Here is a 15214-nt window from a genome sequence, read left to right as displayed (position 1 = left end):
GTACGTATTTGTACTTGAGTGAGGTAATATTTTCGAACAATTAAGAATAATAAATATTCTTCAATTAATTTTTTCGATAATTTATATCTTTAGTAGTTTTGAAATGAGAACAAGAAACTTTAGAAGCGTTTGTTGTATTGCTTATAACGCCCTCTATTGACGAACAAAGAAACTAGGGTTATGTATGTGAACGATGACATTGCTTTTAACGTCCTCTATTGGCGAACTAGGTAACTATGGCGAAGAATGTTACCAATAACAGGACTAACCGCATAGTAATGGTTAGTTTTCATAGATGGGCGCTATCACGCTCAGAACCGTTTTTATATTTTTGCTTATGAATAACTTTGAATATGTTCTAGAATTGTACTATCTGCTTCGGATAAGCACATGTGTGTTTTAAAATTTAAAGCTGCAATGGGGTACAGAAAAGTAAATTTATTTATGAACACTTCGTTGCATTACATAAAATAATATTATATTAAACATAGTTTAATGAAAAAAATAAAAAGTGCACATGAATCATGATAATCTTATTCAAGATCAGTCTCACGTCAGTTAGTAGTTAGTACGCAAGTTAGGGATATGACGTGGACAGGTAATGTTTGTACAGCAGAAATTTAAAGGAAGATAGAGAAGGAGCTAAGCGAATAGTGAAGGGAAGTTAATTCCATAGCCTAACTGCTGAAACCTTAAAGGAATCGCCAAGAATCTCCTCCTGAGTTATGAGATGGGATTACAAGAATATAGTTTTCGGAAGAGCGTAAGCTATAGTTATGTGAACACAAAAATTTGAAATCATTTTTGAGATAGGAAGGAGTTTTAGGATTGAACAGGATGGAATATAGGAGATGGAGAACATGAGCATCACGTCGCTGTCGAATGGGTAACCAACCTAGCCGCTTACGGAATCGTATTTTCGTAGACCGAATTTATATTTAGCAATTCCTCGCCTAATCGAGGAATCGGGCAAGAGGCTCATCTGATCTTAAGTGATACCGCCGCCCATGGACACTCAATACCAGATATATACATACTTATAGCTTTTGTTATAATATGTGTATGTGTTAGCAGCTCGATGTTTGCGTTCGTGTCGGCATTTAGGTTAAGAGATGCTGAGTTTCATCATCGGACGTCAAGGCAGAATACCTCGATGTTAATAACATATTATATTAGGTATACTAAAGTTGAGTATCTTCGGGTATAGTTTCGAGAATGATTGAAATGAATTTTTTTATCTTACAGATATAATAGAGACAGAAAATACATAGATATTCTGTTACGATCGATTCTATAGAGGACTTAAAACATATTTTTGCATGACTCTTAGGTACAACAACTCTCAGACAAATACAGTGTTTTATAAACACACTCATTTAATAAAAAAAAAATACTTAGGTAAGTCTTAAACTTTTGTTTGATTAGATGAAACTAAGACTACTTTTTCGAAAAAAAAAAATGTTTTAAACATGCATGTAAAATAAAAATAAATCAGATTTCTGAATCTGTTTCATGATTCATTTTTAAATCTAATAAGCAAGTAGGTGATCAGCCTTCAGTGCCTGACATACGTCGTCGACTTTTTGGGTCTAAGACATGTCGGTTTTCTCACGATGTTTTCCTTCGCCGTTCGAGCAAATGTCAAATGCGCACATAGAAAGTCCATTGGTACACAGCTCGGGATTGAACCTTCGACCTCGGGTATGAGAGTTGCACGCTGAAGCCACTAGGCCAACATTGCTCTTAAACATGCATGTACCACGGAATAATTGTTATGTAGTCACTTACAACACGGGGTCTCCTGTGGACGTTATTATTTTGAAAAAAAAAATTGCGGCTTATTCTTGTTTTTTTAAATGAATCGGGATCTCTAACCTATAAGTAATTAACGAATATCTTGAAACTTATTTACTACTATTATATCAGGTACTTACATATAAAATTGGCGTTTTGTATGGGAGGAACAAAAATATTTTTTTAAAAAAATCAGATCATATTCAATTAATCAATGTATGTACCATTGCTATAATAAGTATAAACTTATGACATCTTATAAGTATGTTCATTTATCCCTTTGGGCGGGAATCAATAAAATCTTTTATAGCAGTTTCGACATTAGATTTCTTTTTTTACCTTGCTTGTAGTTATAAAATTTCGGTAAAAATGTCTGACATTCCAATTGAAGTTCCTTTAATTCGGTAGGCGTCTGATTAACCAACGTTAGTTGTTTAACAGCTAGCTTTCCATCATAGTTTAGATGGTTTTCGAAAAACAAATGCACGAGTAGTAAATAACTGCAAAAAATTTGAATTTGGAATTCCTAACCAAAGAGGAGATATTTGAGGTCAAAGTGGCCAGTACGACAATTCATTTCATATGCAGGTACATATTATAATGTACAATAAGGTAATAAAAAAGTATGTTTATTTAAAAAGAAAGTGCCCTAGCCACACACACGACACTAGTATTGTCGTATGTCGTGCCCTGTGTCGTACTCAGCGAGTCTCTTCCTTATGACATGTTCCTAAACGAAAGGTAGCAATAATTTCTACCTAACACAATTTATAATTAAACTATTTTTGCAGAATATGAATAATTTCTGTATCTGCATAGGACATGTTGTTTCAGATTTCTAATACATGTAACTACGTAATGGGAGTTTTCAAACGTTAGTGAAAATTTAATTTTTATTATAAAAATATAGGAATTTTGTGTTTGTAGATTTGCGTTGTTTATGGTGTGATGTGGTCCGTGTTTGTTTCCAAAATGTCTGCATATTTATGATTCTTATTCTTTTTCACCGAATTAGAGTAAATTTTAATTTATGTTATGAATTGCTAACATTTTGTTTCATTGGAATATTTTTTTAAATTAGTATTAATTGAAAGTTGTTGCGTGTGCTAATCTCAAATATCAATAGAAATTGTCTGCGAAATAACGGTCTTAACAATAATTTATTATGTTTTAAATATACTGAAAATTTGATGATACGAATTGTATTCCTATCGGGGTCAAATTTTAAATCTGACGGAATACCGGATAAGAAACGAGTACCTATTCGGCCGGATACCGGATTTCAAATAAATCTACTTCGTAAAGATTGAAGGCACTATATTACGGTTTATTAGTATTACGACTATATTAAGGCACATAAAGAATCATAAATTTTTAATACCAGACCAAAAATTTTCAGATTCTGCATCTCAGATTTCTGTATCTGTTAATCATTTGGCAATCTTAATAGGCAAATATCTCAGACCCAACCCTACAAAAGGTTGTAGTGCCATAGATATTTTTTGGTTTTTACTATGATAAGTTATGTTCCATATTCGGTAACTTATTTGTGATTATGTGTTTTTATTCGATTTTATAAAATACATATTTGACATTACTCATGTATGACTGATTAGTGATAGCAATTAACTGTCTTTGACATTTCTATTTTATATTCCTAAATCAAAATTCTATTTCACATTTGGCGGCTTTCCTATACTCTCGTTGACCACGACTGTAAAGCACTAACATCAAATTATGTAAATAATAAATAATGCAAGTTACAGAACTTTTAATAACATAATATATACTCAGGTAAAGCCAATACGAAGGAAATATAATTATCAATGAAAAATATTGGCGAATATTGAGTGGATAAAACCATCAATTATATACTTATAAATTTACACTTATATACTAAACAGAATGTAAATATCTATTAACGATTCCATTGCTAGAACAATCTAAAGACTAGTTTATATAATATTATCATGGTCAAGTTCAAATAAAAATAGCCAGTATAAAATATAACCCTATATAATAATCACTGACATGGAATAGCTACCTATAAGGCAAAACTAGATATTACCGCCAAATGCCCGTGGGATGGAAGAAATAAAGGATAAGCAAGGCGTTCATAAACTTTCACGCCCCCAGTCAAAACATCCTCAGAAACCAGAATCATAAAGGCTAGAACCGAAAAACCCTATAATTACGCCGGCTACCCGATACCGGCGAGCCAATTTAAATTTACTGCGAACGAAGCACGTGTCCCACAAAATGATCCCACTACCGCACAGAATCACGCACGAAAAAAAACTAGGAAAATGGTAGGTGGCGCCACCCCCTCGACGCTAGTGGTCGGCCACTGAAACCACGCCCTGTCTCTGTGTTTTTCTGTTTCAGTCTAGCACGTGTGGTTCTTATATGGTGTTCTCTTTTCAATCGAGCCAGGGCGACGGTAGCAGTCTGTTGACATTGTAGCGCTTAAGCGCTGTGTAATGGTTTTTGAGTATTCCATTAGTGAGACGTTCTGGTATCATGTTGCTTTACCAAGTTTTATATTGTTAATTGTAGTTTTAGTAATATGAACCATTTGAAACTAAATAAAATATATTTGACGAAACCGAATTAAACTGATCTGCAAATTCTTGACTTGAAACCTTTGAAAACTATCCTTTTATTGATACAGTATAATAAAAAACATTGATTTACATGATAAATCCAGGACATACTTAGAGTATGCAGTAGCTAAACCAGTCGAGCGCTTTACAGTAATCGTTAGACGTATCGGGCAAATTCAAGCGCTTTAATCCTCGAAGAGTAAGTATTCACGCCGTAGCTTTTTGAGATTTTGGTCAGTACGCGTTTAGTCGCCGCGCGTAACGGTGTCGCTTGACTTTACGCGGTCCCGCGTTGTTTTTAGTGCAGTGTCGTGAGGGTGCCGAAGTGGCGGGCTTCCTAGCCGCAGGTAGGGGGGGTCATGCCCCCTTCCACCAGCACCATATTGGTAAAAGTCAGTGTCCTGTGTCTCAATATTCAGACTAATTTTTTTTCACAAGTTTTTAACGAACATTGAATGTGATTTAGCATCAGTGATGCCAACATACGGAGGTTATTTTGTTATTTTTATATTTAATTGAGTTCCTTTCCAATCCTTTTTACAATTTAACTGTGTAACTCTAGGTGTCAATTGTGAGATGTGTTTGCGTCATTATAAAAAAAACACTTTTATAATATTTTCTAAATATACGTTATTCTATACTCACTGTAGTATAATTCCTACTACTGAGATTCCGCATACAAATATAACATATCTAGCAATTGACCTACCCTTCATTTGATAAAAAATAACGAGACACACTTGTAAAAAGCCCTTTTTACGAGAGAAATCTGAATAAATTAAAAATAATCTCTTAATCGTGAAAACACAAGAAAACACATACAATTTGTAGAATCTTTAGGCCTAATTAGTTCGTCTTATCTAGTAATACGGAAGCTGGTTATACTTCATCATTTAACAATTATTGATTTGAATTACTTAAATAAAATCACTGATAAACAAACAAAAACTTGAGAATTTTTTTCATCTATCTATCGCATCGATCAGGGCAAATTCAGTTGTTTTACAATGAACAATATTTTGTTTATAACAACATTTTATACATAAAAACATAGATTTTGCTTTAGCTCATACTACAGGTAGCGATGTTTTAATAGGCTTGAAAAGCATTCATAGAATTCCCTTAGCACGGACTTTCATTGTAACATCTTAAATTTATCTAAACTATGTATAATCAATACTCGAGAACACTGTTGCATCAGCACATCCCAGACGATAAAACCCGACTCCAATGGACTTTCTATGTAACCACTTAACACGAAAGAAAACATCTTGAGGTAATGCACAGAAGGCCTATCAACCCTATTAAGCAAACAAATGGTCACTATACCGACATATATGTATATATGAGGCTAGGACTTGGGTTGTAGCGCCAGGATTTAATTTTCGGATTATATACCATTTTAATGCTGAAATACTTCTTAATAGAAAAGAAAAATCGTATACCAAAATCATTCTTGAAACATATCCATATTATAAAAGAGAACACTTACATTACAAAGCCAAAATAGATGACATTTATAAATATAATGGATAAATAAGTAAATTAAGTATATTGTTAATAGATAAAAAGAAATCTGAAATTTAATTAAAACAACAATTTAATATTTTAAACGAAAAACTAATCGGTATTGGTAAATAAATACAATTAAAATATTTCCTGACATAATAATAACTTTGTTATGGTGGACTATCATCATCACAGATTTAAGGTTCAACAAAATGCAGTCCTTGCAAGCTGAAGAGACGGTAAATCTGACTGACTGTCCAATAATGCTACGAAATGTACAAAACCGAACAAATTACAGGAATAAACATAATAGAAACTTTACAGCAGTTGAACCAAAAATTTGATAGACCATTCTAGCAATATTTGCAAACAAAATTCCTGTTCTTCATTACTTATATCTATATCTAACTTATACTACAAGCTTTTCCAAGTTATCGAGACCTCTATGCTATAGCCGAGATCCTTTGGTGCCGCTACCACTACTAAAGTTGTTAACAGATTAATTACTTAATTGAATTAGCGAAAGACAGTGTGTTATAAAATAATTATAATTTTGTTATTGAATAATTAATATACCTCAGAAAGTATTAACAAATAAATATAAAACATTTAATACCATTGGCAGATTCACAGCGACAAAATCTTTTCATTATAGGATTTGTAACCTAAGTATAACATTTTCAATACGTGTTAAATCTAATGAGATGCCATTAATTAATTTTCATCATTTTAAATCATATTACTATTATAAATGATAACATTTAAAATCTTTAATTCCAACACACAAATATAGTGTTTACAACTTTTTTAAGTAATAATTAAATATTAGGAAATAGAAAAATAAAAACTAATTTAAGTAGGATGGTACCTGGTTAACATTTCCTCGCTGTATTGCGATGGTTATTAATAAAGGAGGAAAGCACCACCTCTGGGGGCCATTGGTGCTATCTACCAGGCCCCAAGGCCCACTTAACAATTACTTAATTATTACATATATATAATCTATAAAACATAACAGTATATTTGTATTCTAATCTTATAAATTGTATGCTATAAGTATTAAGAATAACAGCTATCATCTATTTATCATGGTGCGTTTGTTTAAACAATACAGATGAAGTAATCTCTTTTTAGTATTTTCGACAAAGAATGTTAACAAAAACAGATAAAATAGCAATAGTCTAGTGACAAAAAGTAACTTACAGTTTATCGGCTTAACAGTTAACGGCTCGTAGGTTTTACCCATAGTTAATGCGGATTAGAACCTCTTTTTAACAAGTTCTTACAATATGGTAATCTTTTTAGGAAACGCCTAGTAAAAACGGTACTTGAAGTTGTTTAAAAAATGGTTTTATTTTTTAAATAAAAAAACTGTCTTTTATTCACTCGTGTGTTATAAAAAACAAGATTGGATAAAATACAGAATATTTCTTTCAAATTAACTAATAGCCACTCTATTAGTTAATTTGAAAGAAATATTCCTCCTCATAGTTATTTCCTGTTTGTTCCTTGAAAGCTCTCAGAAAGTATTGGTTTTACGCCCGAACCCACAATCTAGGATTTTTTTCAATCTGAGATCTAACAGTGACAGTGGATCGGTCTCCTATCTACATCCCAATAACCAAACGCTGCGAAGACAATACTTTTTTGGCGACGGATTACTCTCTTTACACTCATATTTGATAATCAATATAAAGTAAATAAAACCGTACAAATAATATTAAAATATACATGTCTATGTTTAAAACATATCAAATAGCTTTTTAACTATTTTAAAAACTGGTGTAAGTTAAAATCTTAAAATAAGATATTGGCACAGTTGAACTGTCATTTTTATACAAAGGTCTATCCACATACACCGATCCGACCTACCATGGATAGCTTGTATCGACAGATGGCTATTAGAATCTGTCGATTGGTTATTGACACAATTTTGTCATTATTTGCAACATTATTTTTGTATTTTACACTTATAACGAGATATACGATATAAGTAATCGTGTTTAATAGTTTAATTGCACAGATATAAATATAAACAAAATATTCACATGTCATATTTATAAAGTATAATTTTTTAAATTGTCCTTAAATGAAAAATCTGCAACACATGATATCTGCGGTTTAATTTACTTTACATGTACGAATTTTTCCTCAATTTTGAACTAATTATCTACTACCTAAGTATTGTTGACAAGGGAACTCTGTAATGTTTATCAAAGCCCGGATCCTATGTAGATATGATTGTATAGTACTTCAGTTTTAAAAACTCGTTTTTCAATATATGTATTTAAGGTTAAGATGACATAACTTAATAAAAATTTGTTAGCTATGCAACCTTCTTGCTTTGCTTACGTTGACAGATTTTACAGATTACTAGTAGCATAGAATGCAGAGATTTTACGAAAAATTTAAATTTAGAATATATACACAAAAACTTGTAAGGTTGAAATCACAGGTCACATTTTAAAGATACGACCGGCGATTTCTGAATGCTCTAATGGTGCGCGACCAATCGGACAGTTTTGAATTTGGAATAAACGATGCGACCTTCATAAATTCAAACAATAAATGTCAGATATTTAAAAATTAGATTTTTTCCTTTTTGTGTATGTTGTTGTACACTACCGATCTTTATGAAATAATTCAGTATTAAAATTTATTTCATCAAAAATTTTACTATTTTTTGAACTCAGTATGCTACTAATACAAAACATTCCAACTGCTTTCTTTTACTACATCTATGCTAATATTATAAAGAAGGATTTGTATTTTTGTATGTTCGCAACGAATAAACTCAAAAACTACCGGACCCTTTTTAATATTTCATTAGAATTTTATTTTTATCCTTGCGAGGTCTTCAGATAAGTCGCAATACGTTCAGGTACATAATAGTTTCTTATGCTATTTGTTTGTATTGCACAGAATATGTAAAATATAAACCTTTATTGTATGCTATGCTTTATCGATCGTAAAACCAAATCCTATTACGTTTAGCAATGCACAGCTAACTATTTATGATTGTTATGAAAACTTTAATAACATATTATAGCATTTATAACATAAAAAGTGGATTGAATAGTGGTAATTTTTTGAAAACCAATTTGGTCGTCTATTGCAGTAAAAGGTTCAGAACTATTCCTTAATTTTAAACATTGTGTAAAGGATAGTAAAATTACATTTTAAAAATATCTCTAAGAACAAATGAGTGAGAAAGTAGAGATACAAATTTAAGGATGAAATAACAAAATGGAAAAACTAAAAGCTTTAAAAAACCGCCATAAACCAATTAAGGTTTAAATTATTAAAAAAAACAAATGCAGCATTATTGGCAAACCTGTACTGATTATCTAAAGCCCCTCTATTCTCTATCTTAATATATATATTTCTTGTGTGCGTGTGTATGTGACTGAACTCCTCCTAAACGACTGGACCAATTTTGATGAAATTTTTTGTGTGTGTTCGTGGAGATTCGAGAATGGTTTAGATTCACAATTTTGTCCGCTGGACAATGTTTTTTTTAATTAATTAGTAGTTGTTGATTTTGGAATGTTTTACATTGGATCCGACAGACGGCGCTACCATCGCACTGTCAAATTTTAAATAATATTCAAATTTTAATTTTAGTCTGTCCCGACAGTTAGCACTGCGATCAAATTAAAAAAAAGTTTTGTTATCATTGTGTTATTGTAGACCATGTGCTGGATCGTTAGATATTGTCATAACATTTGAATAATAATTTTCAGAAAAACAATTTTTAACGGATTATAGTTATGTATTATTGTATTTAAACTTATAATTATTTGTGCATAATTTTAAATTTAAACCGACGTTTCGCGTGCTTTACAGCGTGCGTGGTCACGGTGACTGAAGACAAAGGTGTTAAATGTCAAAAAGTATTACAGCTGCAGAAAATGTTAATAAAAGACAATACTAATAATTTTCATCAAAATGGTCCAGAATGTTTTAGATTATTAAAAAAAGTTTGAAATTTTCAAATTAAAGACGTATATACAGGACAACGTCTGTCGAATCCGCTAGTTATATATAAATTATTCTATTGGGTATCTTATCTTAAGAGAAGTTTAATACGTTATAGTTTTAAAAAGAGAAGAGTTTGGTTCTTTTATTCCTAATAATCATGGATTCAAGTCCTTTAGCCAGTTTGTTCACAAAAATTAGACGTCGTATTGTGAACTTTGCTTTTTTACATCGTTTAATAGTAATATTTGCCGTTGTAAAAACTAGATAGATATAATATAGTATATTATAGACTATAAGGATTTGATTTGATTGATTTTTTATTAGCATCCCTTTTTAGCATATACCAGCATAAAACATTTTGCTATGCTACCCTTGACTTGACTTTTTCTGTACTATATAAACCTCAAAGTTCAAGTCATAAGATTTTAATTAGTAAATAAAAATAGGGATTAATCGTAGAGGGGTATAAAATTAAGACTTACATATTATATGTATTTTTGTATGTTGTATTATTTCTTTTTTGTGTTAAAATTAAAAAAAAATTTAATCCTTAACATTTAGAGGGATGAAAATAATTGTCCGATTCGCAGACCTGACCGATATGCACATTAAATTTGACGAAAATCGCTCGAGCCATTTCAGAGGGCTATATATATATATATATATATATATATATATATATATATATCTACAAACACAGTGACACGAGTATTTTATGTACAAATGACGTAATCATTTGACAATTAGATCAAAACCTACGTCAATGCTTGAACTTTTTAATTATCGCACGGATATTTGAAAGCAGCTATCGCATCCTTTTCCATTTAATTTTTGTTGATTAAAAAAAATCCGCTTTATATATGCGTCTTAATAGAGTCTCGTCGTCTCTCGTCTGTCTCAATATAAATGTTATTTACATAAAAGATCCGTTTTTATGTAAATAACATTTATATTGAGGCTTTTTTAAGTCAGGTAAAGTGTAAACATTGGGAAACCTTTTAATTTTCGCATGGCCGCGAATCAACACACTATTAAGACTGGTTAATATAAAGGAAGTTTCATATGTATGCACGCACACAAGCACGTTCTATTCTATAATCGTATTAACATGTTTTCATCCTAGGCAAGGCCAACATAGGGTAAATTTGTTTAATAAAAAATCAGGTAGGTAGGTACATATTTATATCAGTGGCGTTGCAACCTTTTTAGTTCTGGGTCTCAGATTTAGAGAGAACACATGACATACAAAAACAAATTTAATCCTTAACATAAGATGACATGCATATGCATCAATGACAAGTGTGCATGTATGCACACTTGTCTTGATCTCTTGATCTTGATCTGAAGGTCTTGAGGCTTTTTTAAGACATGGTTCGTAAGAAAAGTTATTTTCTTCTCTTTCACGAAAGAGTTTTTTTAATATTCTGAGCCTACAACCTCACAAACCTATATAATATTGGCATGAAACTTGTTCTTATAAGTTACTAATAAGTTACACTAACATAGAAAAACCTTTAAGAATTTGATTTATACATTATTGATCCTATGAAGTAAGGTCTTTATTTAAATTCATTTTTAAAAATTTTCAAGTAATTAATGAAATTTCGATATCATTTTTATAATAAGCGCATATCGATGCTATTCACCTTGCTGACTTTTGTGTTTTTCCAAGCTTTGGAGTCGGTTCATCATGTGTAGACCACTGTAGATTGGACTCCGTTGTAAAATGATGGAGCCATATTTCATCCATTGTCACCTATGGATGCAAAAATCCGGATTTATGATAATGTTAAAGATTCATTTATTATGAATAAAATTCATTAAAATATCCTTAATGTATATTATTTGTCTGCAGGAAGAGGTGAGGCAGGCGGTGCCATGGCCTGCGCCGGCTGCGAGAAGCCGATTTTGGATAAATTTCTACTTCACGTATTGGAGCGGGCGTGGCACGCGGCCTGCGTTAGATGCGCGGACTGCCGAGCGCCCCTCGCAGATAAATGCTATTCCAGAGATAACAAACTGTTTTGCAGGAATGATTTCTTCAGGTAAGATTGATTTAAAAAACTCAGGTGTCTTTTACTAATACATTAATTAGTAAAAGATTACCTTCGACTTAGGGTCCTTCAAAAAAGAGCGTACCAATTCTTAAAAGGCCGGCAACGCACTCGCGAGCCTTCTGGCATTGAGAGTGTCCATAGGCGGCGGTATCACTTAACATCAGGTGAGCCTCCTGCCCGTTTACTCCCTGTTCTATAAAAAATAATAATAATGGCTTTGTTTGTTCCTTCATATTAAATATATATTATAATTTCTATTATAATTATCTATCAATTAATCAATCTTAGAACTGTACTTAGTAAATCTGTGCAGTAGGTACGTTTCTGTTTCAATATGTATTCCGTTTTGGCTTTTGTGTGTAATGAATTTGAATATTGCTTAGTGATTAGCTGTAGGAATACTGTAATAAAATAAATAAATAAATATAATATAAATAAAAAATAAATTACACCAGCATCAGCCCTAACTTCGCCGTATATTCTTTTTATTTAATAATCACTCTGTCCACTCTGTTCTATTCTCATAAGTTTGCGCTGAATATACAGAGTTTCATTATCGTAGTTTTCTTGCGGTTTCATAACTCTTTCGAGAATATTCTCCAGCCTTTACATATATAAACGATTATAATCGTTATTATTATTATAATAATTATTAAAGTGTAATAGATAAATGATCTTATATGCCGACTAGACTTTTTTCCATAAGCGTACAGTTTTCATTTGTTTCTGAATAAGTTAATTCGTTAACGTCATATTCATTTTATAGTTAGTTTTTCCTAAAAGGTGATTTCTCAGTCATTTTTTTTGTCTAAGAAATATTTGCTTTACGATACAAGTGCATATTAAACACACATACACAACTAGCCCTAAAAATGTCTTAGTTTCCATAAAGAGTTAGAAAAGCAGCTAATGTTATAATATTATAATCATTAGCTTTTTGTTTTAAAACTTAATAAAACCCTCCATTTCAACATTGCCTTTAAATATCTACTCAAACGTATGAACATAATCTGTGTTCCGTATTTGTGTGATTAATGATGTTTATGTCATAATGCATCATTGATAAAAACTTCATGACAATATTGCATTGTTCTTTAACATTATAATTGTAAAATTGTATATATGTAATGTTAGATAACTTACTACGATATCGGTGACTCTAGGTATTTAAATACTTAATTAAATTTGTTTCAGGATTTTTTGTTAAGTTGGATTATATTTAAATGAATAATCGTTATACTAAAAACTTCATTTACTAAGTGAGAACTGAATAAATGCTTCATAAAAATATTAGTATAGTCATTTCATACGATGAAAATGTCTATGAACGTAAAATTTGTAGGTATAATGTAAAAGTTATCCACAAAGTAATGGTTAAATTTTTGGTTAGATATCAATATAACTATTATTACACTATGGCCCTCTACATTATTGCTTAATCGTAGGCGCCAAATTGTCAAAAAAATTGTCTGTGGTTACCGCAGCGCAGCGGAAAACGGTTCACTTACGACTTCCGCCGGCCATTTTGATGTTTTTTAAGTTTACTTTCGAGTGGATAGTCTTAAATATTGAAACAAGGGGCCAATGTATATTTGTTTTGGCCTTTTCTTGTGTTTACATAAATGTGTATATGTACTATAAATGTTTAAAAATTCATAACAATTTTATCTTAAGTTTAAAATAGCGGAGATCATTCGAGCATTTGTATCGTGGAAATACATTTTTTATTAATTTCAGAATGTAAAAGATATAACTGCAAATCTATAGAATTAAACATAATCGCTATAGTGCATATAAATTATTCTTAGTAAAGTAAATAATTATTTTGATGAGTTCATTGTTGACATTTCCTAAACCAAAGTGATGTCATTTCCGTTCCTTGACACGCAGCCATTATCGTGAGCTTTAATTGTTTTTACTGGTTTTCTTATTCAACATATTAAAAAGTGTTAAAATTACATTGTTTATAAATTTAAAAACGTCTTTAAGCTTGCTCACAAAGTTTAGTTTATAAAGAGAAAAATGTAGATAAAAAATATCACAATATTCCTAACAATTTCGGAAATCTCATTTAATTTAGCTGGCAACTTACGAAAAGGTCTTATTATTCTAAAAATAAAATTGCACCGTTTTCTAAACTATACTCTTCACTCTTAACTCTTCTTAGTATCCTTATTATTTCATCACAGCATAAATATAATTGATAGAAAGTGACGAAAGTGTAGGTACTTTAGTTTAAATAAATACTGCCACCACTTTATTTGAACTCGTTTAAAAAAATATACTTAGTACTCAAAAAATTATATCGATTTTAATCGTTCGTTCATTAATCAAAATTATCAAGTCGTAACATACCTCATTTTGGAGTACGGAACTTTCAAGTGAGAACTCCATTTCGTCTAAATAATTCGATAGATCTCATGAAATATGGCCGATTGCCAGCAACTGATGTTTTATTCATGTGACCTCCTCGTTTATGCAAATCACCTGCTAATAACTCAAAGTGATGATAAAATAATAAAAAGTGGAATTTATGTTGTATTCGTTATTGTCATAAATTGAAACAATTATCACATTTCGTAAAACATTATTTTTATCATACACTTACAGCGAAATAACGTGGACATTCAGAACAAAAAAAACGTGTGTGTAGGTACTTATGTACACGCGTTAATTTTTTTTTTCTGGCGTAACATGAAAATCTTTTCGAAAATTTTTAGCTTTCGTCTTATCCTACGTTTGTATAAAAAACTACACTAATAATAGCAAAAACTAAAATGTTGTAGTCAGGGTGTCGGTGTGCGCGCGCATCGTAAAAATTTACTCTCATAATTAATTTTTCCCTAACGCGCTAAAATAAGTATAGCTTCAAAAAAGTATTGTACTGATTAGATTTGAATTTTTTAATTCAGTTAAAAGAACATTGTAGAGATCGGACATTCGATCCCGCTTTGCACCATTTGACTTTTTGTCTAAGTATTTTCGCATTTAACATTCACTCGAACGGTGAAGAAAATCAGCGTGAGAAAACCGGCTTGCCTTAGTCCCAAAAAGTCGACAGCGTGTGTCAGGCAAAGGAAGCCAATCATTTACTCGCTTATAAGATTGACAATGAAACATACAAAAATCCGAAGCCTAGCCCTAAGAAGGTTTAGCGGCATACCTGAAAATAGGGGTTAAGCAAGTTTTTCCAAATTATCTACCTATCTTAAAAAGACAAAAGTATGTATATGATAATTTATTTAAGCATACAATCATAAGTACATATGG

General features: G+C 31.2%; 1 protein-coding gene across 4 annotated transcripts in view; it reads left to right on the top strand.

Annotated features, from left to right (window-relative positions):
- The first annotated feature begins 4646 nt into the window (after positions 1 to 4646).
- Positions 4647 to 15214, top strand: part of LOC111001045 (LIM/homeobox protein Lhx1) — a 51881-nt gene continuing 41313 nt past the window's right edge. For 3 of the 4 annotated variants that reach the window (XM_045631191.1, XM_022270853.2, XM_022270775.2), the window contains exons 1-2: positions 4647 to 4887; positions 11743 to 11932. In XM_045631191.1, the coding sequence (XP_045487147.1) occupies positions 4872 to 4887; positions 11743 to 11932 (206 nt within the window). In that variant the 5' untranslated portion in view covers positions 4647 to 4871. The remainder of the gene's footprint in view (positions 4888 to 11742; positions 11933 to 15214) is intronic. The other variant, XM_022270935.2, reaches the window with a different exon arrangement.

Source organism: Pieris rapae, chromosome 14 (genome assembly GCF_905147795.1).
Source record: "Pieris rapae chromosome 14, ilPieRapa1.1, whole genome shotgun sequence".
Classification (NCBI taxonomy): Eukaryota; Metazoa; Arthropoda; class Insecta; order Lepidoptera; family Pieridae; genus Pieris; species Pieris rapae.
This window is presented reverse-complemented; position numbering and strand designations above follow the sequence as displayed.